Genomic DNA, 27,903 nt, shown 5'->3' on the forward strand with positions numbered 1-27,903 from the left:
GGGTCACGTCATCCGCACGCTAGTTTACTGGCTCAGCGCATGTTCTCCACTCCGCGCCTTCCTTCAGTACGTTCCCCCGCCCCCCCCTTAACGGTTTTCTTACTCACCCACCGGCGGAAGGATCTCGCAGTCTTGTCCTCCGTCTATAGATATCGCCTTCGTCTCTTTGCCCGATTGCGGGCTTTTTCCTAGCCCGCTCCCGAGCCTTGAAAGGCCGGAGGAAAAAAGGGCGGGCTCGCAAGAGCTTGTGCTTCAGCAATGGGGAAAGGAGTTTTAGTTGGTCCGCTTTGCCTCTCTTTTTCGGACCAATCAGAGCGCTTGGCTGAGGCAGGGCGCGGCCTGCATTCCTCCTGAGGAAAGGCGCAGGGGAAGTTGGTGGCCAGAAGGGCAGGTGCCCATTACATGGAGGCCCTTCTTCACCGCCTTCTGGTGGTGTGTGCCTTCAGCGAGGTCATTTGTCACAAGGCTGCAGCCCGTTCGCCTCCTAGTTTGGTACATACACAACACCTCTTGTTTGAGCAATGTTGAGGGAGCTAGAGCAGACTTCCCCGATCTGATGTGCTCCAGATGTGCTGGACTACAATTCCCAGCACCCCCAGCCAGCATAGCTGGGAGTTGTAGTCCAGCACATCTGGAGGGCACCAGGTTGGGGAAGGCAGAACTAGGGTTATGCCAGATGCACAGGAAGGGTGGGAATACAAATCTTAATAACAAAATAATAGGGTTGCAATATTTAGTTAAGATATTGGTTAGATTAATCTTAAGAAAATATTTTGATAGACTAAAAAGTGTAACTGATTACTCAGGCAACACATCTGGCAAATATGTATTTCTAAAAATGGCAAATGGCATTCCTCCCTCACACAAGATGGATCTTTTAAGGTGCATCCTATGACATACACCACCCAAATACGCTTTTTTCCTGTATAACTATTCATATGCACATTTATGCTGTTTGAATCAAAGCTCATCTATGTTTTTGTTAACTGGTTGACAGTCATGGAGAAACTGTTTAAAGATATATTTTCTTTCTATGTTCTCTCCATGATAAAGGAACCTCCTCGGTGTAAGTGATACAATAACAAGTACACCATCCGTTACAAATACATCAACCATTAGGACCGAGTACTATAACTTGGTCTACAAGTCTTCATTATAATAAATCTGCTTGCGAGGCCCCTCTCTTCATGCTTATGTCAGTGACACGCTGCTGATGTCATCTGTGGTTAACTCACAGAAAAGGTGAGTTTTTAGTTACTTCAGCCTATTTAATTTATGTATTTACTCCATTTTTATTCCACCTTTCTTCCCAGGAAGTCAGGGTGGTGTACATGGTTCTCCCCTCTCATTTTATTCTCACAACAACCCTGAGAGATAGGACTGGCCCGTGGCCACCCAGCAACTCATAGCTGAGTAGAGATTTGAATCTGGATCTCCCTGTTCCTAGTTAAACACTCAAATCTCTACACCACACTAGCTCTTATGATTGTAATTATCATACTGCTGCATCGATTTAGGTTGGCAGGATGTTGGCACATGGATGTTCTGCATATGCCTTTAAAAGTGCAGAGGAAGGGGGAGATAATGGAATGGCAGCCTTTTCTGCCCTTTGGTTTTGCCTGATTTTCTTGCCCCACCTCTTGTGGGACAAAACTGGAGCCCTGTTTGCTTCAGTAGGTGGGAGGGGGGTGGACGAAGGGACTTGCACAGGAACAGGGGTGGAGAAGCCACTTCAGCACCTTCTCCAATCTCCTTGGCACTTCTAAAGATATATGCAACATCTCTACATTGCAAGCTGGGAAAACCCATATATGGGGGATCCTTAACCCCACTGATTTAGGATTAGGCATAGCATTGCTATTGCTTTATCATACATGTGCTGCATCCACTCTCTTCCTACACTGGGCTGGTGCAAGGCTTTGCACAATGCAGCTTCATCATCTTGTGATGGTGAGAAGGGGTTATTGCTCAGTGGTAGAGCACATGCTTTGTATGCAAAAGGTCCCAGGTTCCCTGACATCTCCATATAAAAGGACCAGGTAGCCATTGATGCCAAAGACTCAGACCCTAAGGAACTGTTGGAGGTCAGAGCAGAAAGCTGCTCTGCAGTTAGTACAAGATACTGCTGCGAGGCTAGAGTGGGACAGTCAACTGAGAATATACTACACCAGTTCTGAAGGAGTTGCACTGGCTGCCAATAAGCAACCAAGCCTATTTCAAGGTACTTGTGCTGACATATAAAGTCCTATATGCCTTGGAACCTGGATACCTGGTGGAATGCTTTCTTCCTTGTGTGCCTGCTTAGATATTAAGATCAAGTGGGGATGCCCTTTTGATGGTTATGCATTTGTCTGGACTTTGATATGTGGCAACCCAAGGGCATTCTCACTACAGGCACCCTGACTAGAACTCCTGCTGCCTTCATATATGGTCAGCACCAAGTCTTACAAGCTTTTAATTGCAACTAAAAACCTATCTGTTCATCCAGGCTTTGGATTGATTCCCTCCTCCTCCATCGTGGAGAAAAATGGTCAGGAATTTTAGGAGTTGTAGTACTAGTCCAAAACATCTGAAAGACACCACGGGAAGGCTAAGCTGTAGGGATATCACATTTCACTATTATCCTGTTAGTAGAGAGAGCCTTTCCACCAGATCTTGTATACATACCTTATTTGCTTGTTCAGAAGATCATGCTATCAGACTGCATCTTTTTCTTAAATCCCAGAAATGATTTGGGAATTAAGTTGGGTGATTATAGAAAACAAGCTGCTTTTAAAAAAAAAAAAACCTTGACATAACTTCTTCCCTGGCAAGCTTGTGGAACATGGGTAGGCAAGAAGAAGAAATCCTACAGAAACTTTGCCAATGTATTTATTAAGTTAGGAAACACAGAACACTGCATATCCTAAGACACTGTTCTTCAACTGGTTGGTCAAGACCCACAAGTGGGTTATATCCCAACTGGAGGTGGGTCACACAGTGCCATGAATTTCTCAGAGTTGTTGTGGGGATAAAATGGATGGGCAGAACTATTGTACAGCACCTTGAGCTCCTTACCACAAAGGTGGAATATATATGTAACATAGGCATAGATACAATGACAGCTCAGTTGCTGTGTTGAGGTTGAAGTTCATAGGACTATTTTCCCACTACTGTCAGTAGCTCATAATTTCTTTCTGCCCATGCTGCGGCAAAGTACTGCTACAGAAGTCATTTTACACTGATCTTGTGGGAGTAGAGATCCCCCTCCATGCCTTGTGTGGCACCTCAAAGCAGTTTTGTAGACACTTGCAAATGTGCATGAACAAGAAATGATTCCTGGCAAAGATGGCAGAGCTTGCCTCCTCCCTCCTGCACATCCAGAAACCTGCTTACACTTTGATTAGCTAAAACTCAACAGCCTGCAGTTTGATCTTCAAACCACTTAAATCTGGAATAACTAGTCAATCTAATAATGAGCTGGATTCGTTGTTTCAGAATAAAGTGGCTGGCTCCCTCAGAAACCAGCTCCATGCGTTGGTGAAAGGCATGTAGAGCCTCTGCAGGAAGGGGCCTCACTGGGGCCTTATATGGACCAGGTGGAGAAGCCTTGTAGGCCTAATTTGGCGTGTGAGTTCTCCACCCAATTTAATGAGGCTTCTCCAAAGTAAGTCATTCTGAAAACAGTAATATAATATCATATACTGGGGTAGGCAACATGGTGCCCATGGGCACAAATATGCCTCAGATCAGATAGCTTTCTTGGCACTCACCAAGGTGCCCTTCCCTTCCCTTCCCTTCCCTTCCCTTCCCTTCCCTTCCCACTTTTTCTTTGTAATTAACACATTTTCTTATGGGTAGCTGGGATTGCTGTGAAATAGGTTTCCGTTGGTGCTGAAAAGTCTAAGTTCAAAGGAGTTATCAGGGCACAGGCCTGTGGCCTCTGAACTCAGAGGCTTATGAGTATCCAGTGCAGAGTGGAAGGTGCAGCAGAGGCGATCATTGTCTCTGCCATGCCTCCTGCTCTGCATTTAAACTAGATGGGCTTTCCCCCCCATCTAGCTGAGGTGTCAGGGAGGGGGAGGGAAGGGGGCTGAGGAGGCCTCTGGATATGGCATAAGCCAGCCTCCAGCCTCAGCCCCGTTCCCTCCCTGCCCACTGGCACACCTCCTTTCCCTCAGAGAGGCAGCCAGTGCAGTTTTCTCCACTCTGGTTGTGAGGAGGAGGGGCTGGGGAGTTTGGATCCAGGGAGGAGGGGCAGATCCAGGAATTCAAACTACCCTATGGCCCCCCAGACTCTGTCCAGGGGCCATAGGATTGCTCTCTAAGTGTGTTGGTTTGAGTCTCAAACCCCACTTCTGCTTTGTACTCAGTCTTTTGAGCAAGTTACTTGTCCTTTGCCATACCTCCCATGGGAGCCATTTTATGTTGGTGCCCAGGACAGTTTTTTAAATTGCTAAATGTGCTCACAGCCCAAAAAGTTGCCTACCCCCATTGTATATAGTAATAGTAAACTCACTCTCCAAGTATTGATCCTTATTACATAAGTCAAAACGGCACTATCCATTCACAAGAGGGAGATATTCACAGTATTAGGGAAACCCCAAGGTTTACAGAAACACTAAAAAACTTTAAAAACAACAACAACCCACAACCCTAATAGGGGTGGGGGAGATAGGGGCAACCCCCAAACAGCCATAATTGTTATGAACTGCCCAGATAGCTTTAGCTGTTGGGCGGTATAGAAATGTAATAAACAAGAAATAAATAGGACTGAGCATAGCTTCAGAATGCTGGGTGTCCCTTGGGGGGATTAAGCAGACAACTGACGGAGGGGGAATGGAGTATCCTAGAAAATGGCATAGCTGGCTGGTTGGAGCAGTGAACAGAAGTACTCCACACTGCAACATTTTGCTGCAGGCCCCACATGATAGAAAACACGCCCGGAATGTAAAGTTCTGTAACATGTAAATTCCCTGTGTTTGCATTGTGCACTTTATTGTTTTATGAGGACAGGGAACAGGATACTTTCAAAATGTCAAGTTATTTATCACCATAATATAGATATTGATCAGATAATGTCTGTATGAAAGACATTCTCAAAGAGCACAGGAGGTTACTATTTATGGCGTCTTATTTTGCAGCTTCTAGACAGACCCTGGCTGGAATATTGGGTTATGGTTATGAGGGATGCATTGCCAAATACTTAAAATCGGTACAAATCACCCACCTGCATAACAAAAGGTAAGCCAAACTCCATGAACACAAAAGAACAAATTGCTGAACTTTGTGCCAAATTCAGAAGCAATTGCCCCAATTTCAGAATTGTGGCAATCATAGTGAAAGAGAGGCACATTCAAGGATGTGGCTTTCAGGATCTCAAAAACAAAAAAGAATGCCGCAAACACCTTAAATGGCATCTGTTCTGTTCTGATTGCGTCAATACTATTTCTAGGCAAGCAGAATGGGTAAGTATAAAACTGCCACAGTAGCCCAGTGATCCCCAAACTCAGGCAACAGGAAGCTTCCTTAGATTGAGTCATACCATTAGATAGCTCAGTATCGCCTAAAGCAGGGGTGCAGAAACTCAGGCCTGGGGGCCAAATTCAACCCACCTAGGGTCCCTATCTGGCCCTCTGCAGTTCCCTAGATGGCCACGCCCTTTCCCCTGACCACCAATCTTTTTGTGGTTTACTAGCTTTTGTGAAGGTTGTTTCACCCCTGCCCCCATTCTAAAAGGTTGAAATGCCTGTCCTAAGGTGTTGTTACTGGCAGTAAGAGCTTTAAGCTAAAATATGCTGGTATTTTGTCCACACCCCTTTTGCCTTTGGCTCACCCCATCTTTGCCTTTGGCCCCACTCACCACTGGAATGCAGTTCCCGAGAGCTTCTCTGAAATGGAATTCGGCCCTCAAGCTGAAAAACGTTCCCCACCTCTAGTCCACACTGAGTGGCAGTGGCTCCCAGCCCTACCTGGCAATGCCAGGGATTGAACCTGGGATCTTCTGCATGCAAAGCAGGTGCTGTACTACTGAAGGCCAAAGTAGATATGACATTAACATGCGTGTTTTTCAAATGCAAGGAGCAGCCATAGCAAGGGGTGCTTCCAGATAAGGTTTTTTTTTTTTTTTATCATGCCATTGCCCTGCTTCACTCACAGAATTTTACCCAGGGGGCTAGGGTGAGTAGGTGGGTCCAGATGATGTCCTCTTCCACTTGTAACCCTACCCCTATTTTCCCACTGCTTTCACCATCTTTTTTTCTTACTGCTGAAAATCCATAAAGGAGAATAAGGGTGCTTCCAGACGGAGAGGTCCTAGCATTAACAATCAGAAGGCATTGTGTAGCTATTCCATCTTGTCTTCCTTAATGGATTTTCTGTAGTAATAAAAAGGATAGAAGTGGTGGGAAAACATGGGAGGACTAGGAATGGATGACTTTCTCATCTGGCCCCCGCATAAAATCTGGTGAATGATGAAGAGCAGTGACACTTCAAAAACCTCGCCTGGAAGCACCCTAAGATGGAATTGCTGCACAATGCCTTCTAATTGATAGCACTAGGAGCCTCTCTCTGAAAGCACCCTGGGAATATATCCTTGTCCTCCCCTGCTCTGAACCTGATGAAAATCACTCTCCAAAGCTGCTATTTGCATTGGAAGGAACACTCCCAGCAGCTCAGATGTTGGTGGGATGCGGAGGAGAGCCTTTCCAGGAGAAGTTAATGAGGAGCAGGTTCACAAGGGAGACGGCAGTCCTCTACATATCCCAGTTCTAAGCCATTTACGTCTTTCAAGGCCGTGATCTTTATTTTGAATTGGGCTAGGAAACTGATTGGGAACCAGCAATTGCAATAAAGGAGTGGTATCTTCCTAATACTGGACTCCAGTCAACAGTCTGGCTGCAGCATTCTGAAATAGCTGAAGTTTCCTGCTACTTGTCAAAAGCAGAGCACTGTGGTAATCTGATGGTGATGTAACTAAGGCATGACCAGATCTGTCTTCATCTGGAACAGACACAGTTGATGCACTAATCTACATTGGACAAAGGCAGTCCTTGTCCTTGCAACCAGGTTCAAGGCCAAGTCCAGAACTACCCCCAACCTTCAAACTGGAAGCTTCAAGGGGAGTGCTACCCCATCCAGGTAGGATGGCTAGCTGTCCTACTTTACAGAGGACAGTCCTCTGTTTTGGAGAGCTGGCAAAGGACAGTCATCAATTTGAAGGTGTCCTCTGTTTGATGGGCTGCCAATCCAGTCTGCTTTAAAGATTAAGAAGAACCATAAGGAGGGACGAGCTTGAAGGTACTCGTCAAGAGTCAGCCTGAACACTAGACTGAGCACACACGCAGGTCACCTAGTCTGCCTCCTCCACTATGGTGCGATGTATTGTATTTCTATTTAAATTATAGTTTTTATTTCTAAGTTGGTACCTATACATATAAATTTGCAAATGTTATGCAAATTGGCATCCTCGTTTTAGGTGATGTGTTTCCTCTTTTTTGGTGATGGGTAAGTGGCCACCCTACATCCAGGACAGGCTGGACCCCATCTAAGGCTGGCAGTTCTAATAACTGGGAATACCTCTTGTCTGGATTACTTACTCATTTCTATGTACATAAACTCTTTCATAGCTGTTCTGACACGTGCAGGGCTGCAGCACAAGAGCATGCTAGATTTGAATGGTGCTGCCTTGACTGGGGGACTCGTCAGCCCAGGGCCTATACTAGTCCCATAAGCATCTCCATTGCAGGAACAAAGACAGCCCACATTAATCTCCAGCACATCTGTCCATGGCAAGGCAACTGTGGGCATTTATCAGTAAACCACCTACTTACACAGGATGCTGCCACCACCTTGCCCTCCTAAAGGTGGGTTCACAATGGCACGACAAAAAACAAATTCTCTGCATCATGAGCAGCTTCAGGTTTGAAGGGGCACACAGCAAAGTATCCTCTGGCGGGCCTCCACTATATTGATGGGCCCTAGGTCAGGTTTATTTGGCAGTAGCAGCAGTCATTTAATTTCCCACAGTGCCCCAGAGCAATGCTATGATGGAAGCTTTGTGGGAAATTAAAATGGCCACCCACTCCTGCCTCTGCTAGGTGAACCTAGTCAGGGGCCCAGGGCAGGTGATAGTGCCCCGGACCCTACCAGGATGCTGGCCCCCAGTAGTTGCCCAAGGATACCAAGTGCTGAAGCTGGGCCTGCTCTGCATGCCAGAAGTTTCTCACAACTGCCTCTTTGACAAACTGGAAGTCAGCATGGGTTGTTTTTTCCCCTTGTAGCTGCTGTGACCTGAGATCTATCACCTATGTATCTCACCTTTCTTTGAGAAGCTTAGGGCAGCACACCTAAAGTTATTTCATCTTGTCATCGCAATGACCCTGGGAGGTAGATTATCCTGAGAGATGATGAACTTGGGCCAGTTAGGGAGCTTCATAGCTGAGTTGGGATTTGAACCCAGGTCTGCCTGTCCACCTCACCAAAGTGCTGGTCGTGAAAGTGATACGTGATATGAGGAATTTTCCTTACTCCAGTACTGCAGATGAGTTCAAGCAGAGTTGGACACTCATTTTGCCTCTGAAGGCTACATGTGGTGATGGGCGGTGGATTGGCGGCCTCACCTGCATGTGCACACATGTTCATACATACAACCTTTCCCTTTGCTCCTTCTCATGCATGTGCACACACACACCGACACAAATCCCCCTTCTTCATCTCAGGCATGGGGAAATTTAAAGCTCCCTCTCCATATGCTGAGAGAACTTCACGCCTCCCTGCAGTGTAAATCAGCTAGGCAGGAGTGGGGAAGGTGTGCATTTTAAATGGGGAAGTTAGCATGCAGGGATGACTCTCCCCATGCACTGTCTTTCCCGTTTAAATCACACTCTCAACAGCTCCCCAAACAGTTGTTTGATGGGCTATCAGAAGTGCAAATCTGCTGGAGAAGCAGCACGCTGGAATTACTTTCCATGTGTGCTGTCAACCCCAATACAATTGTAGCAGTGGAAGTGGTGGTGGTAGCAGCGATAACTGCAGTGGTGATGCAGCGGGAGGGGGAAATCTAGGCATCCACGATGGGCTACACAGAAAGCAACCGAGGACCATGTATGGCTTGTGTCCCACAGGTTTCCCATATGTAAGTTAAAGGCTGCCAGGGAAAACTACATTAAGTGAAACAACACATCCAGTTGGACAGTTTCTGTGGTATTTTTTTGGGGGTGGAGGGGTGAATTACTAGCTAGCACAAACAGGATAGTTATGGGAATCTCACAGGAACATATTTATTTTACTTGGTCTTGTTTGTTAGGTTTAGGTTGATATTATATAAACAGTTATTTTAAAGCTTGTGCCCGAGAGATGTTGAGAACTCGGCTGCTGCCACCTGTTCTAGTTGTGTGCTCTGAAGACTAATGGAGCAACACATCAACCAGAGCATTGGTTTGTAATTCTTCAGATGCCAGATCTGTCTACGTGACACAATTTCAAGCTAGAGTAGCTTCCTTCAAATGGACTGGAAGTTCTGTAAGCAGCCCTTTGCTTTTATTCACCTTTGCATAGGTTGCCTCACATTTCAGGGGCTACAAAGGCAAGCCTGAAGCTGTTTGAAGACCTACCCTGTTGTAAAAACTGCTAGCTGCAAAGGTCATGGGAATGCACTATTTTAAAAACTTTCCCCATGCTGGGTGCCAGCCAGGTTAGGGTTGATGAGACTGGAAAACAACATTTGCGTTTTAAGTTTCAGATTGGCTGGCATAGACTGAGCAAATCCCACTGACCTACAACATCGAGCAGCAAGTACAATTTGTTGCAGTTCTTGTAAAAAACTAAATCAGGTGCTTTACCCAGAGGTAGAAAAGTCTGAGCTATTAAGCTGTAGAGCAGGGGTGGGCAACATGTGGCCTGTGGTCCCCCCCGCCCCGAAAAAGTGGGGAGGACAGGAGCATAATTTTTAAAAAATTTTGGCAAACAAAATGTCATCTGGAGCTGCTATAGAGCACCAAAAGGATAACATTTGCTTGCTTGCAAACTAATTTTGACCCTTTAGGGGCTCTGAAGCAGCTCTGGATGCCATTTTATTCCCCCGCCCTTTTTGGCATCTGTGGGGGGAGGTGAGTTTGGCGGGGGGGTGAAAATAGCCTCAAGACTTCACAAAGTTGCCCAGCCCTGTTGTACAGGTATATTATTGCTCAAGTAATATGTTGACTGTGAAAATCCTAAGAACACAACAGGTAGCTTTGCAACCACATGGGCCTCCATGTGGGGAAGCTTTTAGTGAGAAATTTTAAATCAATGCAGCCAAATGTCTAAGCATAAAAAATTTAGTTGGCTTTAGGGTCAGCCACTATAGCCCCTCTACTTTAGAGAGCAAGAAATAACATGTTTGAGTGGGTCTTCTGAGGTGGTGGGTGACTAGACTTAGAAAATGAATGCATTCCCCACCAGTCTTTTAGCTGCAAGAGGGCATTCCTGTCCTGTCCTAGCTTGGTGTAGGGCTCCCAGGAGAGGCTGGGTTGCAGCAGTGGTACTGCCTAGAAGGGCTGAATCATGTCTGGTAAAGCAAGATGGCATCTGATGAGGCAAGGTCATGTCCAGTAAGGCAAGGTCAGGTTAGGCAATGTAGGTTCTCAACAGGCAAGGCAAGGCAAGGCTGGTCAGAACCCTGGACAGATCACTGGCAAGCTGCTGGCTGGAACTCATCCACAAAAAGCAGTTGTCTGAGCAACATGCAGAGGCCTTCTGAAGACTGGCTAGTCTGGAGTGGACCTGCTGTTAACTCCACTCCTCTGAGGATCTGTCTGTGTTTATTAAAGGACCATTGCCCAGTTCTAAAACCAATTGCTCCTATGGCATTGGAGCAGTGAGGACTGCATCAGAGATGTGACCTCTGAGTTCCAGAGTCTGGTTAAAGGCCTGTAAAGTCCTGGAGTAGGAGATGATGGCTCACTGGATGATGCCCAGGGGAGGCTGATGGATCCAATTTAAGTTGGGCAGAGATTCCACTCTGAATTTTAGTTACAACCAGCTAGAAGTCTCAAGGAGCTATCCAAGGTGCTGGACCCTATCCCTAAAATGGGTCCAGCACCTTAGATAGCTCCTTTAGACTTCTGGCTGGTTGTAACTTAAACCCAGAATGGAATCCCTGCCCCACTGAAATTGGATCCACCACCCTCCCCTGATGAAGCCCTCTCCTTTTCTGAGCCAGATGGTGGAATCAAGGTCAGAGAACTTGGCAATTCCCTCCAGAGAGCGTGTGAGGGCACATGTCCAAAGCCAAGTCCTCTCCTTCCCCTTTAAGTCCCAGGCAGACTTGCAGCCCCAGCCAGCTGAGAGTTTATACCTGCATGCATATGCAGCCCTTAGCCCCTGTCAGTTTTGAGGGGGGGGCACATTTTTTTAAAAAATGATTTCCCTGCATGGCCTCAGGTCCCACTTCTTGCCTGTCCTTTGTTTTTCCTCCCACCCTTTTTGTATGTGAAACACTCACTTAGGAATGTAGGATACTATCTTCATACCAGGTCAGACTATTTGTCCATCAAGACCAGTACTGTCTGGTGTGACAGGCAGGGGCTCTTTCAGATTGCAGGCAGAGGCTCTTTCTCGGGCTTGCTTCTTGCTCCTTTTAACTGGAGATGCCATGGTTTGAACCTCAGACTTTCTGCATGCAAAGCATACACTCTGTTACTGATCTATGACATTTTGCCAATATGTAAGGACAAGCATAGACAATTAATCTATAGGCTGGATCCAGACTTAGTCATAATAAGAATAGACCCATTAAAACAATAGGACTTAAGTTAGTCCTGACTAATCTGGCTCCCACTGATTTCAATGGGTCTACTCTTACTATGACTAAGTCTGAATCCAATCCTATGGTTAGACGGTGGTTTCTGTAGAATGGGCTTCTCCCCAAATGGTGCAGTCTCCCATCTTACCCAATTTTATTAGAACATTTGAAAGGTCAACCCCCTATAAGCCTTTTTCATATTTGATGATAATCCTGCATAGGGGAGGAAAGACACTTAAAATTCTAAATAACCTGAGTTTGCAAACAAGTGCCTACTTTACATTATCTTATTTACATTCCTATGTCCAGACAACACATGTCTGGGCTAGCAGGATATTACAGGCAGCTTTTGAGATACTGCTTTAAGTAAAGGTTGCTTAATATTCCTAAATATATTCTTGCTTGAAAAGGAAGAAATCTCAGATAAAAGGAATGGTGAGAAGATACGGAAAAAGGGGGTCATTGTGACTCTACCCTGAATGCAAACAAGATAGCAAGCAGCAAAGGTACTCATTTCTGTCATTAGACTAGATGAGGCCATTTATTTTGGTATTATCAAAACGTATTGTTTGCTCTTCTTTCTTTGAACAGCAGAATGTTCTGCACCATAAAAAAGAAAGGAAATATACAACAAAACAAAACAATATTTACAATACAGGAAAAACTCCTACACAAACCAAACTTGAAATTATACCTGTCCTCATACATTCAACAAAAGGGGATCCTTTAGTCCAAAAAGTCTCAAAGCATTGCCTGCCTTGTAAAGATGGCTATCTGACCTGCCCCCACTGGAGAAATCCTCCTCAGAGGAAGAGCTAGAGCTCCCAGAAACCGAGAACCTCCCAGATCAGTTGCTGTCACCAGAGCAGGAGGAGCTTGGGTCCTTGGGGGAGATGGCTGCAGGTTCATCCCTGCCAGCGGAAGCGGGGGGGGGGGGGCTGTCTTTGAGGCAGAGGCTGAGCAACCCCCTGGGCCCCAGGAGCATTGTTGTCTCAAGCAGCAGGCTAGTAGGGCTTCTGTGAGGAGTGCCCACTTGCAAAGAAGGACTCCTCAGGAGAAAGCAACTCCTCATGAGTAGGTCTCTGGCTAGAGAGCTCTAATGTATTGCAGCTGAGCCCTGGGTAGGGCTCAGAGAGCTCTGGTGATAAAAACCTGGTGTCTGCCTAGCCACTGTTGAAAACAATGCTGTTCTTTCAGCTACACTGTCTTCTACCTTGCCTCCTGGATTTTGACCTGTGATTGATACTCCATGCTACTGATCCTCAGACTCCCACTTGACTCTGCTGGACTGTGTAACATATCTGACCGCCTAACTATGCTTCGACTTCTGCCTGCTATCTCGACCCATCCAATCTTAGCCTGCTTCCATGTATCTGACCTCTTGCCTGTGCAGACCTTTGTCTGCTATCTTGACCATTTCTGCCTTAGCCTGAACCCCACTGGACTGAAACCTATGTACTTGAACATTTGCCTGTTTCATTACCTTGTTTTTTGGTCAGTCCCTTCACTCTGGGTCTGCTGAAGCCAATACAGGATGCTATTGGACAAATTCTTTAAGATATTTCTGTCAATTTCCATGCTTCAATCAATCTTCTTTTTAAAGGAGGACTAGGATCATACCATCCTGTCCACATACCCAATCAGTGTTCTTACTACCCTTATTTGGTTCCAAAGTAACTGCTGATGCTCTTGCATTAGAGATGACCACTTTGGGAGAAGTATCAGGCACCACTGACTTTGCTGTAAGTCTAAGACTGCAATTCTAATAAACACATTTACTAGAGGTTAAGTTCCATACTGAACTTAGCGCAGAGTGAGAATGGTTAGAATTGCACTGCACAAAATAATTATCCTGAAGAGCGCAACCTAGAAGTATCTTTTGGGTTCTGTCTATCTTACTGCACTATTTGAGATCTGGGAGAAATTGCCAAGCCTGCCCATGTTGACACAATTCCGAAAACACGAGACAAGAGTTCTTAATTCTTTGTCCTATCAACAAATGGTGTTTCATCTGTCAAGATTTTAATGAAGTCACTAGGTAGAAAGTGAGCCCCCCTTTTCTTTTTCATCTGATTGAGCCCAGTAGTCTCATCTTAAACCAATAGCCATAGATAACTGGATGAGGCTAACAGCTTGCAAGCCAATCCTATGTTTCATGATGCATGTAGTTCTATTTTTTTTATCACCAACTGAAGCATTATCCCCGCCCCCCGAACATTTAACCATCACCATCCATGATCTTTAACTCAAGACTATTGTGCCTTATGGGGGGATGCCCTTGAAAGGTGCTTGGAAGTGGCAGCTGGTGCAGAACCTGGAAGCCCACTTCCTAATAGGCATGGGCTCCCAGAATCATGTTAGGGCCTATTTTTAAACTGTACTATTTATCTTCTGGCTACCCCTTCAAGGTGCTTGTTTTGACCTCTAATGTCCTGGGCTCATGTATTTTGTAGGGAGCAACTCCCTCCATGAACCTTCTTGGGGCCTCTTAAGCTTGGCTGGGAAGCTCTGCTTTGGATTCCATATTTGTATTGTATCCAATATATTGGAGTTGTAGCCTCACATTTATATAACTATCTCCTCCAAGAAACTTACCAGTTTGGACGTTTTGTGTTTCAGAAGCAGTTGAGAACTTCAAGACAGGCGTATAGTGACCTAATTTAATAACCTTCCCTATTATTATTTCATGTTGCTGCAGCTGCCTGTGCTTTGTGTTTTTAATTTTATGCAATTATAAACAGTGTTGATTTTAAGAAAGTCAAAGTAGAGAGGAAAATTAAAACAAGTGATGTTGGTTTTCAGAGGATCCTGCCAAGGTGCATAGGCATGGACAAGGTCACGTACAGGTCCCTGTCAGCACTCTGATCCTATAACATCATTATTCTATCCGTATCTACTTTTTTAAATAATGGAAAAGGTTAACCTATATTTTCTGTGTCCTTTGTAATTAAGTGAGGTTTATATGAAGCTTTCAGCATATGTTATGTGAAGGCATTTGCCAGACAGATGCCATTGTTCAAGGGGCCAGGCCTAGAATTCATGGCATTCTGAATTTAATCATCTTGATGACTCACACAGCAGAACGCACAGGAACTCTGCTGCAGTGGAAAAGCTCATTTCCTCAGTCACTCACAAGTAAAATATGTTTGGAGCCCAGCCTGGTGCACATATTAGGACATTGAAGGGTAGTTCTATTACTGTTTTGGAATAATTTTTAAAAAGTCACAAGATAATTTTTTATTAAGTGGGGGAACCTCTGTTTTTTTACTAAAGATCCAGCTCACACATGTGTGGAAGTTGCACGAAATGCAACAGCATGGCGGCTGCTTGTGTAAAGCAGCTCTTAGTATACTTCTGAAAAATTTCACCAAGCTGTTGCAATACCCCCCCCCCTGGGGGGGGGGAGGGATTCACAGAACCATCTCCACAGCTGCTGGCATGTGAAAATCAAATTTAAGTAATCTTGTTCAATTTTCTATAAAGCTTATGGGGTATAGTCAGGGTTATGCATGCTCTCTCATAAGAGAAATCTAAGCGGGCCAGATCTTGCACCAAGTAAACCCAATTCTGTAATCTACCAGGCCCTGAAACCGGAAGCTGGCACTACATAAAGGTTCTACTTAGCCATCATGTGTATTAGCCACTGAAAGACCCATCTTCCATGAATAAGTTTAATCCCTTTTTCAAAACCATCTAAGCTTGGGGTCATCTCTGCATCCTATGATATTGAATTATATACATGACTTACACTTCACACAAGGAAGTACTGCTTATTGTCAATTCTGAACTTACTGCCCCATTACTGAGTTCTAGAATATAATGGCGAGAAAAACATCGCCTTTCTCATAAAATTGGCTCAGAGAACGCTCAGGAATCTACTGCAGTTTGTGAAGACATCATTGTGCCGAACTAGTTCTGAGAGTCATTAATGGAAACGTTCTCATTTCAGTAGGTCAGGCCATTCTATAGGGCTGGTTGTTTGTTATTGACCCTTGACTTATGCAGTGGAGGTCTGTTTGTCTCCCAAGCCATATCTGCTTTGTTTAATTAGTTCAGCACATTTTTTTGTCCATCAGCATTTTTACTCCTGTGGAAGGCTAAAGTGCTGCACTGATGGATCAGCAAAATTGCCAACTGGAGCACCCAAATTCCAGAATCCTTTTGTTGACAGTACATGAAATAGAGTAGGAAAACAAATGACATGCTTGTTTATAGCAAGTAGAGGGACGATAGTTAGCCAGCCATGTATATATGAAATATATTTTTCCACTTAGAACGGTTTTTAATAGGTCTTCTGGTTTAATCCATTTGTGTACAAGTTGAATAACTGATGTGATGATGGGGGCCACCCTGAACATAATGGAGTTCCTTCTTGGAGTCACCCAAACCTGAATATTTCAAGGAGTGCTTCAAACTTTCCTATTTGGGCTAGGCTAGTGCACAGCTTTATCAAACTCTATGAAATCACATCCACACCTGAACTTACTAGATCTTTAGTGGCTGCTGCCCTCAATCTAGAAAACTCATTCCATGTAGCCATCAGGCTCCTGCACCTTTTGAGCGTTTTCTTCCTATCCAGCTTCCTTGTCATTCCTAGTCCACAAATGGCAAAACTTTACTAAAAACCAAACACGTATGTTTAACCATAACAGTGATACAGGCACATACAAATATACAAAAAATATCTTCAAAATTAACTTATGGATTTAGTTTAGTAATATTGACAGTGACACCTTTGTGTATCTTAGCATCCCTAAGTGGGCATGGGGAACCCCCAGCCTAGTCTATGGGGTTTCCCCATCCAGCCCACCAGCTTCTTTTCCAGCCCCCCGTCCAGGCAGGGAAAATCTCTTACCTCTGATTAGCAGCTGATCAGAGATAAGAGCTTTTCCCTGCTGAGTGCTGAGAGAGGAAGCCTTTCTCAGTGCTTTGCAGTGAAAATGCTGCTCTTTTATCCTCATTATGGTGGGCTAGATGGGGAGGTTTAAACGTCCCTGCTTAGCGTGCCACAATAGGGATAAAGATTGGGACACCTCCACTCTTCAGCTTATCTGTGTGGGTCAGCTGAGGACCGAGGGGGGCAATTTTGATTCCAATCATAGCACATTGGGTAGGGAGCTTTAAGCCTCCCCAACCAGCATGCCATGATGGAAATTAAAATCCCCCTGTCCGTAGGTGATCTGCATGGATCAGTTGCAGAGGGAATCCCTCCTTTCTCAGATGGCTTTCATGGATCAGTTGAGAAGGTGGTGCTGTGAATGGTGTGTGTGTGTGTGTGTGTATCTGTGTGAGAGAGGGAGCATGTGCACATATGCAAAGGTGAGAGAGAGAGTGGGTAGGGTGGCCACAGCCTCTTTGGGCACAGGTCATACCCCCTGTTGGCATGTGGCTCCTGGGAGGTTTCCTAGGTGGTAATCTGGCCCTCGGGCCAAAAGAGGTTCCCCACCCCTATTTTGAGGCATGTGATTCAACAGCCATTACAAGGACAACATTATTTAATCCATTAAAAAAATCAGTTTTTTGGTATACAATAGGAAAGAGAAATACTGTACTTTAATATTTACATAGTACTGCAAATGAATCCTCCTTGTGTGTGACTTTTCATGAACTAGAGTAATTTCATATTAATTTATATAAGAAATCTTTCATCCACCAAAGTTTTGGATGCCAAATTCTTCTGTCCAACTGTATTACGAATGAACCTAAAAATCTGAAAACACAAAACCAGCTTCAAAAGTTGTAGCCTACATCATACCAAATACTATCTGTATAGCAACAAATGCTCATATGACAGGCTGTTATGCTAATGCTCAGTGCTTTTTGATCTCGTCATAGATTACTGTCTTAGATTTGCCAAGTATGACCAAACCAAGTTAAGTGTCTCACATAATAACCAGTGAACATAAAGGGCTTAACACAGGACTTGGTTGTTTTCATCATCTTAACAGTAACCCTAAAGGAAGCAATTTTTCCATGACAGTGGGCTATAATAATTTATCTCCAAATGCCTCGCATTCCCATCACAGAATGACCACACTTCCAAAAAAGGAACAGCAAATTTTGTAAACTGAATGGAGCTTGCTACTAGTATCAACACTGGTTGTACGGTCAACTCCAGAGTAGCAAAGATCTTTATCATGACTGTCTAGTTATGTCTAGTTGTGTTGCAACAGAGATGTGTAGAAGAAAAAGGGACAAACATGTATTTCTATGGTAATATTACTAAACCACTCTGGAAACCTAGAAGAGAGACATCAAAAGCAAAATACTAACTTCAAGATATGAACCTACCACCATTGTGCAGTGTCTATGTCCCAGCAATAGTAGGAGGATGCAAATGGTACTGTGACTTGAGCATGGTCTCATCACCAGAATAGGAGCGGCAGCAGGCACCACTGATGTGCCGTGGCAGCAAATGTTCCCTTTCCCTGGAGGCTGCTTGTAGGTACTATGCTAGGGATTGCCAAAGCTGGAATTCGGTCTATGCCAGTATCAAATGTACCCTTGTACAAAGGCTGGGACTCACAACCCTATGAAGTGCTGGGTCTAGAGCAGGCAACAGGACTAACATTATCCTTTTTAAATTTTAGAGACTAGCAAGTATAGGCCTCCTTGAAAATCCTACAAGGCATGTGACAAAGCATCCTAAGAGCCAACAGAACTATTGCAGTCATAGGGCTTTGTTTCAGCAGTGCAGGTTTTACTGGGAAGTGGGGCAATACTGGATGGTTCTGCACTAACAGCTTAACAGATCGCTGTTTGACTTTTGCAAAGTGAATTTATACAAATCAGCTTGTCCAATACTTGAGACAGGTAGTGGAAGGACAACATCCTATACATATTCTTCCCTGGGAGAGATAAGCCAGCCTGAAGGATAGGCCCAACAGTGCATAAATATGTCAATTTACATTAATATACTAAGCACTATATCTTTTCACAGGATCACCTAACAGATTTTACAATAGTCCTTTTTTATTTTACTTCACAGTGTGTTTTGTCTTTCCCTTTAAATTGTAGACCTGCAAGCAGCACCTGTTTTATTTTTAATTTTTGTATAGCTTGCAGCTAAATGAGAGTACTACAAGATGTAGTGACAGCCACCAATTTGGATGGCTCTAAAAGGGGATTAGACACATTCATGGAGGACAAGGCTATCAATTGCTATAGTCATGGTGGCTATATACTATCTCCAGTATTAGTGACAGTATGCCAGTTGATGGGGAATATGAGCAGGAGGGTGCTTTTACATTCATGTCCTACCTGTGGGCTTCCCACAGGCATCTGATTGGCCAATGAGTGAACAGAATGCTGGATTAGACAGGTCTTTGGTCTGATTCACCATGGCTCTTATGTTCTTATGTACAAACTGCTATAATCCTACCATTTAAGAAAATAAAAAACACCTTCCAATAAGGAGGTTTACCTCTTGTTGTAAATATGTAAGAACAGCAGCTAAAACAAAACTTTGGGTAGCCATATCCACAATAGCAAAAAATAGCATATCTAAGACGAGAAGTATAGCTTCATTGCCATAATAAAGAACATCACTGAAAGAATGACCTTCATCTGCAAGAAAAAAAACAACCTGCTGAGAAACCGATATAACAAATGAGAAAGCCATCTGTACTGTATGGTATATCAACCATTATCTTTTGTGACCTTTAGTTATGTGTCCAATATATTTGTAATTTGGAATTTCTATTAGAGCATTACAGTGCTTCAAGATTCTTTTAATAATCAAATACCCACGGAAATACAGTTTGGAGCAACCAATTCCCAAAGCTTTGATGAACTAACTTCTGTATTTCCTTCCATTAAGCCAGCCTTGGATTTAACAACTCAGCTGGTCACCACTGGTGACCAGAACTTCCATACAGGTGAGTGAGCAGCCTTGTGGAAGGGGATGGATTGCTCTGTCCTTCCTCTGTCAGCCTGCTTGATTTCTGGGCTAACTGTGGAGGAAGGAAAGCCTCTTCTTTTGCAACTGGCATGGAAATGCAACAGTTTAGCAGATGAGAGATGGATCACTTCATTCCATCTGTGCCTGTCCCCTTGGTAGAAGGCATTTTTTCACTACCCTGAGAAGAGGCTAGTAGCCTGCATTTCTATGATGGTTGTGGTTGTTTCCCCCTTAGCAGGCTTGTGACATTTTTTGCAGGCCAGCACCTTTGTGGCCTTATTTACAAGACTGCATTAAGTGTAACTACTTCATCAATCAGCTTTAGCTGTAGCAGTACAAGTACCAAAGCTAAAGACTAATCCTATGCTTGGCAAACTTCTTTAATTATGCTTGCAAAATGGAGCTCAGGTAGCATTACAACAGTTAAGATGTAACAGGTTCTGACTGAATAAACACTGTAAGGTAGGATACCTGTTCTCCTCTGACATCTAAGAGTAAGTTAAGTCTTGACATCAAGTTGTGAGAGAAGGCTGTGAAAAGGGGTGTACAGTTTCAAGGAATAGCTCTTTAAAATTACAAGCTGTAACATTACCAAAGTTAATGTTGATGAAGCTACAGCAGCTTTAAGGGAGCTATTAGCTAGGACAATTTGTGAAGTGAAGCTTTCCTTACCCAGGTGCATAATTATGATCTTTCCTATTTCAGATATACCTTACTGTCTCCTATTACTAGGCAATTTATTTGCAGACAGATTTCATTCCTCCTAGTATGTGCATAAAGAAATTGGAAAGTTTCAACTCTATGTGGTATACTATATTTTTTGCATACTCCTAAAGCATTAAAGAAATGGCTGGAGCTCATTCAGGCACAAGCTGTTAGGATTCATCTGGTTGCATAAAATAAAAATCTAAACTCTAGGTTGATAATACCGTTATAAAAGATGCTCTTTTCCATTGGTTCCATAAACTCCATTCCAAGGATTCGTTCTAATAACAATTTGTCTTTTATGATGTAATCCATTTCCTTATGAACCTATAAAAATGGAAAACACAACAACATTCCCAAATAAAACTAAAGAACATTTGCATTATAAAACTACTTAGAACAAAATAGCAAGGGCAAACACTATTATTTGTGCTCAAGGTGGATAATGTAACAAATTACAAGCCAATCATAAGACCACTGTAACGATTTTAAAAATGTAACAAAGACAACAGCAAAATAAAAACTACGAAAAGAAAACATTTCAGAAAGGAGCAAAAAATAAATAAATCACACAAGGGTCAGGTCAAAGACCTGATGAAACAAAAAGGTTTTCAAAAGGCAGTAGGAAACCAACACAGTGGTAGTGAGCTGAATCTCTCAGGGCAGAGAGTTCCACATCATGGGCACCACAATGGAGAACACTATATACAAATTACATAGAGAATAGAAAGGGAATTGCTATGGGGCAATACAGTGAACTGTATTTCACTGCCCTGCAATCTAGTACCCAGTCTACAGGCTTACCTAAAACAGAGGATATATCACAATCTCCTATATCAAAATCACTACTCAATATTTCAATTAAATGTCAGTTGTAATACATACATGATCAATAAATGAGCCTAGAAATTTATTCATGGTATGGTATGCTTTAGTGCTTTGTTCAAATGTAGTTGCAGAAGAATTCAAAAGCCGAACAGGACCATGTTTCTGGGAGGAAAAAGAGAAGAGGATAAAACATGCACGCTTGGGGTCTCTTTTGGGGTTCGTGAAAAAGTTGGGAAGTCTCTGATGCCTCCACATTTGGACACTGAAGGCTTGCAATGAAGTATTTGAATGTTCCCTTTTTATAAAATCATCCATAAGACAATATCATATATGTTTTGCTGACTTCTAATGCGCTCATAATACCCAAGAATCCACTAGACCACAAACTTCAAAGAAGATGCTCCTATGCAGAAGAGAACTTCACAGAACAGGCAGTGGAAAAGAGAGGAAGTCCTACCCTTGAGGTTCAGTTAAGATCTCATTTAAAAAAAAAATCTGTGGATGGTGTGAAAAATGTAGATCCTGTGTCTCACTCTTAATTTCAGTTTTTGAATATCAGGTTTCTGCAATGCAGAGACTTAAAGGAGCTGGGGTGCTTCCAGATGAAGCTTTAATTGTGCCATTGCCCTACCTCATTCACAGAATTTTATGGCAGGTCCAAACAATATTGTCTTCTACTTGTAACCCATGTTTTCCCATTACACTGTCCCATCTTTTTTCTTACCACAAAAAATAAGTTAACGAAAAAATGATGCAATAGCTGCACTACACCTTCTGATGGGTGGTGCTAGGACCCTTCTGTCTGGAAGCACCCAGACACAAAATTATACTCTACACAAAAGGACCACAGCTCACATGGAAGCATCCCAGCATACAGTTGTACAACTGTGAACTCCAACCATATTTCCATGTAAGCAATGCATCAGCAGGAGAATGAAAATATATTTGCTGTCCAAGGATATGCATGAATGAGAAAAATATCTGCGGAAGATACTATGGGGAGTATCTGCTGCTGTTCAGCTTATGCAATTGACATAGTGTACGTGACCTCTAGCGCTACACCAATAGCATACATTGGTGTGATGGGTTTTTGCTACTGCTATGTCAATTCTGTAAGTGAAGTGGCAACATTGGATACTGCCCTATGTCTTCCTTTTTAGATCCTTTTTAAAAAAATCACATTTTAAATATATAGGACAGAAAACAGTCTACCAATAATATACATACCCTTGTTAACGTTTCATGAATCCTATCATATTGCTGCCTCATCTTGCTTGAAATAGAAATCTGAAATGTCTGGCCATCTGTGTTTGGTAACAAACCTCTTTGACTACATAGATTTTCCTGACGAAATGACACAAAGTACAATTGTTGTAACAATGTACACAAAGAATGAATTCAAGAATTTATTATCTCTTAATTTTTAAGTAATTGTCCACAGTGAGTGATATTTGAAGTTTATGGGTAATGTAGTTTAAATTTAAGTTTGTTATGTAATCTTTTATTTATATTTTGCTCTGTTTTCTTTTCTTTTTTTCCCTGTTTCTTTCCCCTTTGTCCTTCTCTCTGCTTTTTATATTTTTTTTCTTTTCCTTCTCTCTTTTTTTTTCCCTATTTCATTATTGATGGGTCCTTTTAAGAATACTGTAATGTTGGAAACTGTAGAAGATGATTATGTTGTCGGTGTTCCTTATTTCATTTATAAAGATAAAAGTAGAATAAAAAGTATTATTAAAAAATTAATTTATTATCTCTGACACTCTGAGTATAGCTGTACTTTTACAACATCTGTTTTTGCCCTTTGTGGAGAATCAAGAAGTCCAATGTTATACAAGTGAAAAAAGAGGAATGTATCATGGAAGGTGATATTATTGTGATTGTAAGTCTTTTATAGTGAGAGGTGAAAAGGACAGCCCTAACTGAAGGCACACCATTACTTTTTTTAGAGCAGGTTTGCATGTAATGAGACGTCACAGTGGATGAATTTCTCCACGGGGCTTCTTGTTGCGGCGCCGGCAGTCATTCTGAAAATTCAAGCCCCATTAGTTTATATTCTAGACAGGAGAATCAAAAAGGTCAAGTGTTGATAACATTCTAGGGACTCTCATTGGCTCAAAAATAGGGCTGGCAGACATAGAGGTGGTAGAAGGTCATTTGTCAGAGGGTCCTGACAGTGTATAAAAAGGATAGTCCCTATACTGTTAAGGGTCAGTGGAAACAGTTTGGCAAGTTCAGGTGGAGATAAGGTTGAGGAAGAGGGAAGTAGGAAGCAGCAGCTAAGCTAGGCAAAAGGCTGAAGAAGAAGAGATGCTGGATTCAATGAAGGTAGGAGTTGGGAGAACTAACAAGGAGAGGAAGACTCTGGAGGCAGCTCTCCAGGAAAGCTTCTGGTCAGATTTACAATGGAACGCAGTTAGCCTCAAGAAGCAAGATGACTTTGGAGCAAGCAACTGAGTGACTTCTTCTCTGCTGTATGCTGGTTGTCAAGTTCCTGACCACAAGGAAGACTTCAGGGGAAACTGAAGCAGTCTGCCAATTAAAGAGAATTCATCTCAAGAAGCTGGAAGTCCATCTTGAGAGACTTTATTCAACCCAATATTTTTCCAGTCAGTTCCTGACGAGACTATAGAACTTCAGTTTTAGCCCTCTGGGTCATTCTGGGAGAACTAACTTGGGTGGAAGTAGGAAAACTGGTATTTGGGACCTGGGTTTGAATTCAAGATGTGAACTTGGATTAGGTAATAGCAGCTTTCTTAAAGAAACAATACCAATTTAAGTAAGGAATTAGTAAAGTGTACCAATAACACTTAGTCTTATATATTATTAAATTTCATAAGTTAATAAGGTTTCAATAACTATGGAAATATTTGTTTTATTTTTTAAATAAATCTCCATGTCTATTCATCACATACCTTCTGTCACTGTAGGATTGATAGCGTGCTAAGGGGATAAGGTTTTATTAAAAAATTAGTGGTGGCAGCAGAAACTGAAGGGATAAAGAACTGAGGTACATTAATTATATATATATTTATTTGGGTAGTTCAAAAGTAGATTTAGTAGCCATAAGCCTTTCACATATGGTAGAAATGGGCTAGGATTATATTGTTGGTGGGAGTATAAAACTACTTTATCCCATCCTTCTCAGCGACAGGATGTAAGTGCCCAAACTTTGGCAAGATGAATTAATGCACAGCTCTTTTGGACTAGAAATGCTGACTGATTACAGCTAAAGAAAGAAGAACAAGTAGGAAAAAAATACAGGTTTTAAAAAAATTAGGTCGAGATCCAAAGAACCAATTAGGTCTGTGTGCAAATATCAACTGTGTACATAGGTTGAGTGCTGTTTCAGAAAAGTTATGTATTGTCTGACATGGGCATTTATGTGACCCATAGGATTTTTCTTTAGGTCTTTCCGGATAGCCATGTTTGTTGCAAAAACAAAGAGTCTTGTGGCATCTTAAAGGCGAACACATTTATTGCCATAAACTTATGTCTTGGCAGCCTCAAAAACCTGAGCAAAAATGATCTCAGACTTGGCAGTTAATTGCTATGATGGTGCTTTAATTTGATGAACCCAGTGGTGTATATATGGGTATTAGGCTGTTTTTAACTTGTAATTTTCTGTTTTTATGTTGCTACGTAGTTGCTGATAGAACATGGGGGTGAACCGAGCAAAGAAATATAAAAAAATTAACTGACCTAGAACATAAGCTGCTTGGTGAGCCTAAGCAACTCTTTAGATCCTGACCTATACAGTTAAATACATGGTTCATTTTTCTTCAGAGCTATGCTGTTTATATATCATCAAATGAACTTAAATGTAAGCAATTGCCAAAAAAGTTATATTAAGTTTATAGGAAAATATTAAAATATACTATGGTTCCAAATCATTTTTTTTCCATGTATGCCATATTAAGCTTGAATTTTTATTATTTTATTTTATTTATTTCATTTCTATACCACCCAATAGCCAAAGCTCTCTGGGTGGTTCACAAAAATTAAAACCAAAAAGCACACAGTAAAACAATATAAAATATCAAATCATTAAAAACATATTGCACCTCTTCCTTCATTCTTGGATTTTGGTAGTGATAGGAAAACAAAATAAAAATCATACTATTATTATTAACAACAACAACAACACAAAACTAAGTAGGGTACTAAGATCCTGCTGCAGAGCCTAGCAGAAGTATAACTGGGGTAAGAATAAGTTATTCAAATATTATCTTCAAAGGTGCAAAGGACAGAATGGTGACCCTTTACTGCTCTTTTCCCTTCTAAAAGATACTTTGGGACAACATGAAGTAATAATCTGCGATATAATCTGATCCCTTGAAGTTGTGCAAACACAAACAATACTTACACAATTGTGATGTATGTGCTTTTGCATGAATTTGTTTTTTCAGGTTTACCTCCTTCTAGAGACTTCTAATATAACATACTAATCAGTCCAGGAAGTATCCTACATTCAATTACTCATGTGCAAACCTGAACTAACTTGCACAAAACAGGGTACAAAATGTAGTTTAACATGGCCTATGACTATAATATCGAAGAGATTGCTAACTGTTACAAAAAACTATTCAAAATTACAAAAAATAAACACATTGATTCTAATATCAAATCTTTCATCAGAAAATATGAGCTATTTTTACCTCTTGACCAACTCTCAATTCTTTTTAGTAGCAACTCAAGTACAAATTACCTAATGAGCATACCTCACATGCACCAACTCCCACTTATACCCCTAAATAAGGTGAATCATTAGATTACCCATTCCTAGTTCGTTTACATACCGCTTCCCTCTTTAGGTTCATATTCATCTCTTCCATATTAGTATCTGAATGGCCATGCACAGACCGTCCATGAATATAATATCCAAAGCATCTGTGTGACAACAGAAAGACTGAAATCTACAGAGTGAGGAAAATCAAATTTAGCATCTTAACACATAGAGATTCAAATAACAATATAACTTCAAAATGTTTATTTTCAATGAGAATTTGAAGCCTCTTGCAAAAGAAAGTACAATTCTGGCCACTGATGTATTTTTCTAGTATGCAACAATAAACTTCGAAACTGGGGCATAGCTTTATTGTTAAGGCGTCTATGAAATAGTGTGTATATGTGCATTTGTGAGAATGAGGGTGCATTTGAGCATGTGATTCCCCACTTCCAAAACTGCTGGGGTGAGGGTAGGAGGGTTGGGTTGTGGCTTGAATTTAGTTACAGCTGTAACAAGGTAGAATAATGAAGAACCCAGGTTTTGCTAACTGCAGATGTTCAGATATCATAACACAGGATATGAAAAATTAAGAAATATACAGAACAGGTTTGTATTCTTTCTAGGCACTTTCCGGATTCAGGAAACTAGGCTATTGTATTCCCAGGATGACAACATTCTTACAATACTGTTGGAAGCTCCCCAAGTCTACTCAACTAGGGATTGGATATTCTTTTCCAGGGTACTGGTTACAGAAGGGAGCAAGAAAATAAACTGTGTTGAGGTTTTGGTAAAGAACTGGTGAGGTATCAATAACACTACATTTGTTTAGCAATTACTAGACAACACTAAAGTAAAATGAACTATATCTTTGCCACAAAGTATTAATGCCCTTTGTAAAGAAAGCTACCAATTAGAATAATAAAATACTTGCATTACTCATACAGCACAAATCAACGAACTGCCTTATCTTATCTTCTACAAATCTTTCATAGAAGACCGAAAAGTACACCATCTGTAAAAGACCAATTTACTAATGAGTTCACGAAATCTGCTTTGTGTTTCTCTATTTTAGGTGAGCTGATTTTAAAGCAGAAGCCCATTATGCCACTGGTTTGTAAAGTCTCAGACACTCTATCTCCCCCTCATCCCCACCCCCAAACTGTGGGGGCAATTCCAAAGAGAGGTAAGAATCAGGATGTAGTGTGTGTGAAATCCCCAATGATTTCAATGTGGAATGATGGGTTGGGTGTATTCTGTTTGCTCTCTCTGCCACCACCACTTCAAGTTGTTGGCCAATAAACTAGAAGTAACCAGCAATTCCCCTTTTTCCACAGATTTCATTGTCCTTGAGAAACCTTGAAAATGCATTCTAGAATGTGAAGAGCTGCTGCTTCTCCCCTCCTTTGCTTATCCTCTCTCTGGACTAAGTGTGAAAGCTACAAGGACAGTCACATTCTCTTTTTTTAAAAAATCTTGAAGTGTTTGGGCATTTCCCCACTTTATTTGCCCAAATCTTCAGATTTTGCACAAGTTATTTCCAACAACACATCTAGTCATTTTTAATGTAATCTGAATACTTATAAACCACTTTTCCAAGGCTCAAACCTACTGATACCATCCTAGCAGAAAAGCTGCTTTTCTGCTATGTATTCATAGATATGTTCCTGCATGTAAGCCCCTTTTGTATATGCATCTGTGTGCTGAGTGGTAATCGCTAAGTATACAAGAAAGAAAGAAAGAAAGAAAGGAAGGAAGGAAGGAAGGAAGGAAGAAAGAAAGTTTTTGATGCATGCAGTGAGCATGCAAATCCACCTTGGAGTGGTTCAGTTTGATTAGATCTCTGTGATAACATTTGAGAACTCCTATGGTAGTAATTGATGGATAACACAAATGAACAGTTTGTGTTTTTATTTGGCATGCACAATATGCTGAAGATTTATAATCAATAAAATCATTGGTGAGCGTGCATAATTTGAAGGA

General features: G+C 42.0%; 1 protein-coding gene and 1 long non-coding RNA gene across 3 annotated transcripts in view; one reads left to right on the forward strand and one right to left on the reverse strand.

Annotated features, from left to right (window-relative positions):
- Positions 1–53: 53 nt before the first annotated feature.
- LOC146346779 (uncharacterized) lies at positions 54–27,888 on the forward strand. Its single transcript, XR_014790046.1, has 5 exons — positions 54–492; positions 1,054–1,242; positions 5,124–5,223; positions 26,996–27,106; positions 27,258–27,888. It is a non-coding gene; the product is annotated as an uncharacterized LOC146346779 (long non-coding RNA).
- Positions 16,013–27,903, reverse strand: part of TMEM67 (transmembrane protein 67) — a 38,072-nt gene continuing 26,181 nt past the window's right edge. For both annotated transcript variants that reach the window (XM_084849125.1, XM_084849126.1), the window contains exons 22-28: positions 26,855–26,935; positions 25,994–26,110; positions 22,425–22,541; positions 21,255–21,359; positions 20,594–20,696; positions 19,188–19,330; positions 16,013–17,474 (exon numbers count right to left, since the gene is read on the reverse strand). In XM_084849125.1, coding sequence (XP_084705251.1) covers positions 17,394–17,474; positions 19,188–19,330; positions 20,594–20,696; positions 21,255–21,359; positions 22,425–22,541; positions 25,994–26,110; positions 26,855–26,935 — 747 coding nt within the window. In that variant the 3' untranslated portion in view covers positions 16,013–17,393. The remainder of the gene's footprint in view (positions 17,475–19,187; positions 19,331–20,593; positions 20,697–21,254; positions 21,360–22,424; positions 22,542–25,993; positions 26,111–26,854; positions 26,936–27,903) is intronic.

This window comes from Heloderma suspectum, chromosome 4, assembly GCF_057233095.1.
Source record: "Heloderma suspectum isolate Gila_16-S chromosome 4, 16-S_ref, whole genome shotgun sequence".
In the NCBI taxonomy this organism is placed as follows: Eukaryota; Metazoa; Chordata; class Lepidosauria; order Squamata; family Helodermatidae; genus Heloderma; species Heloderma suspectum.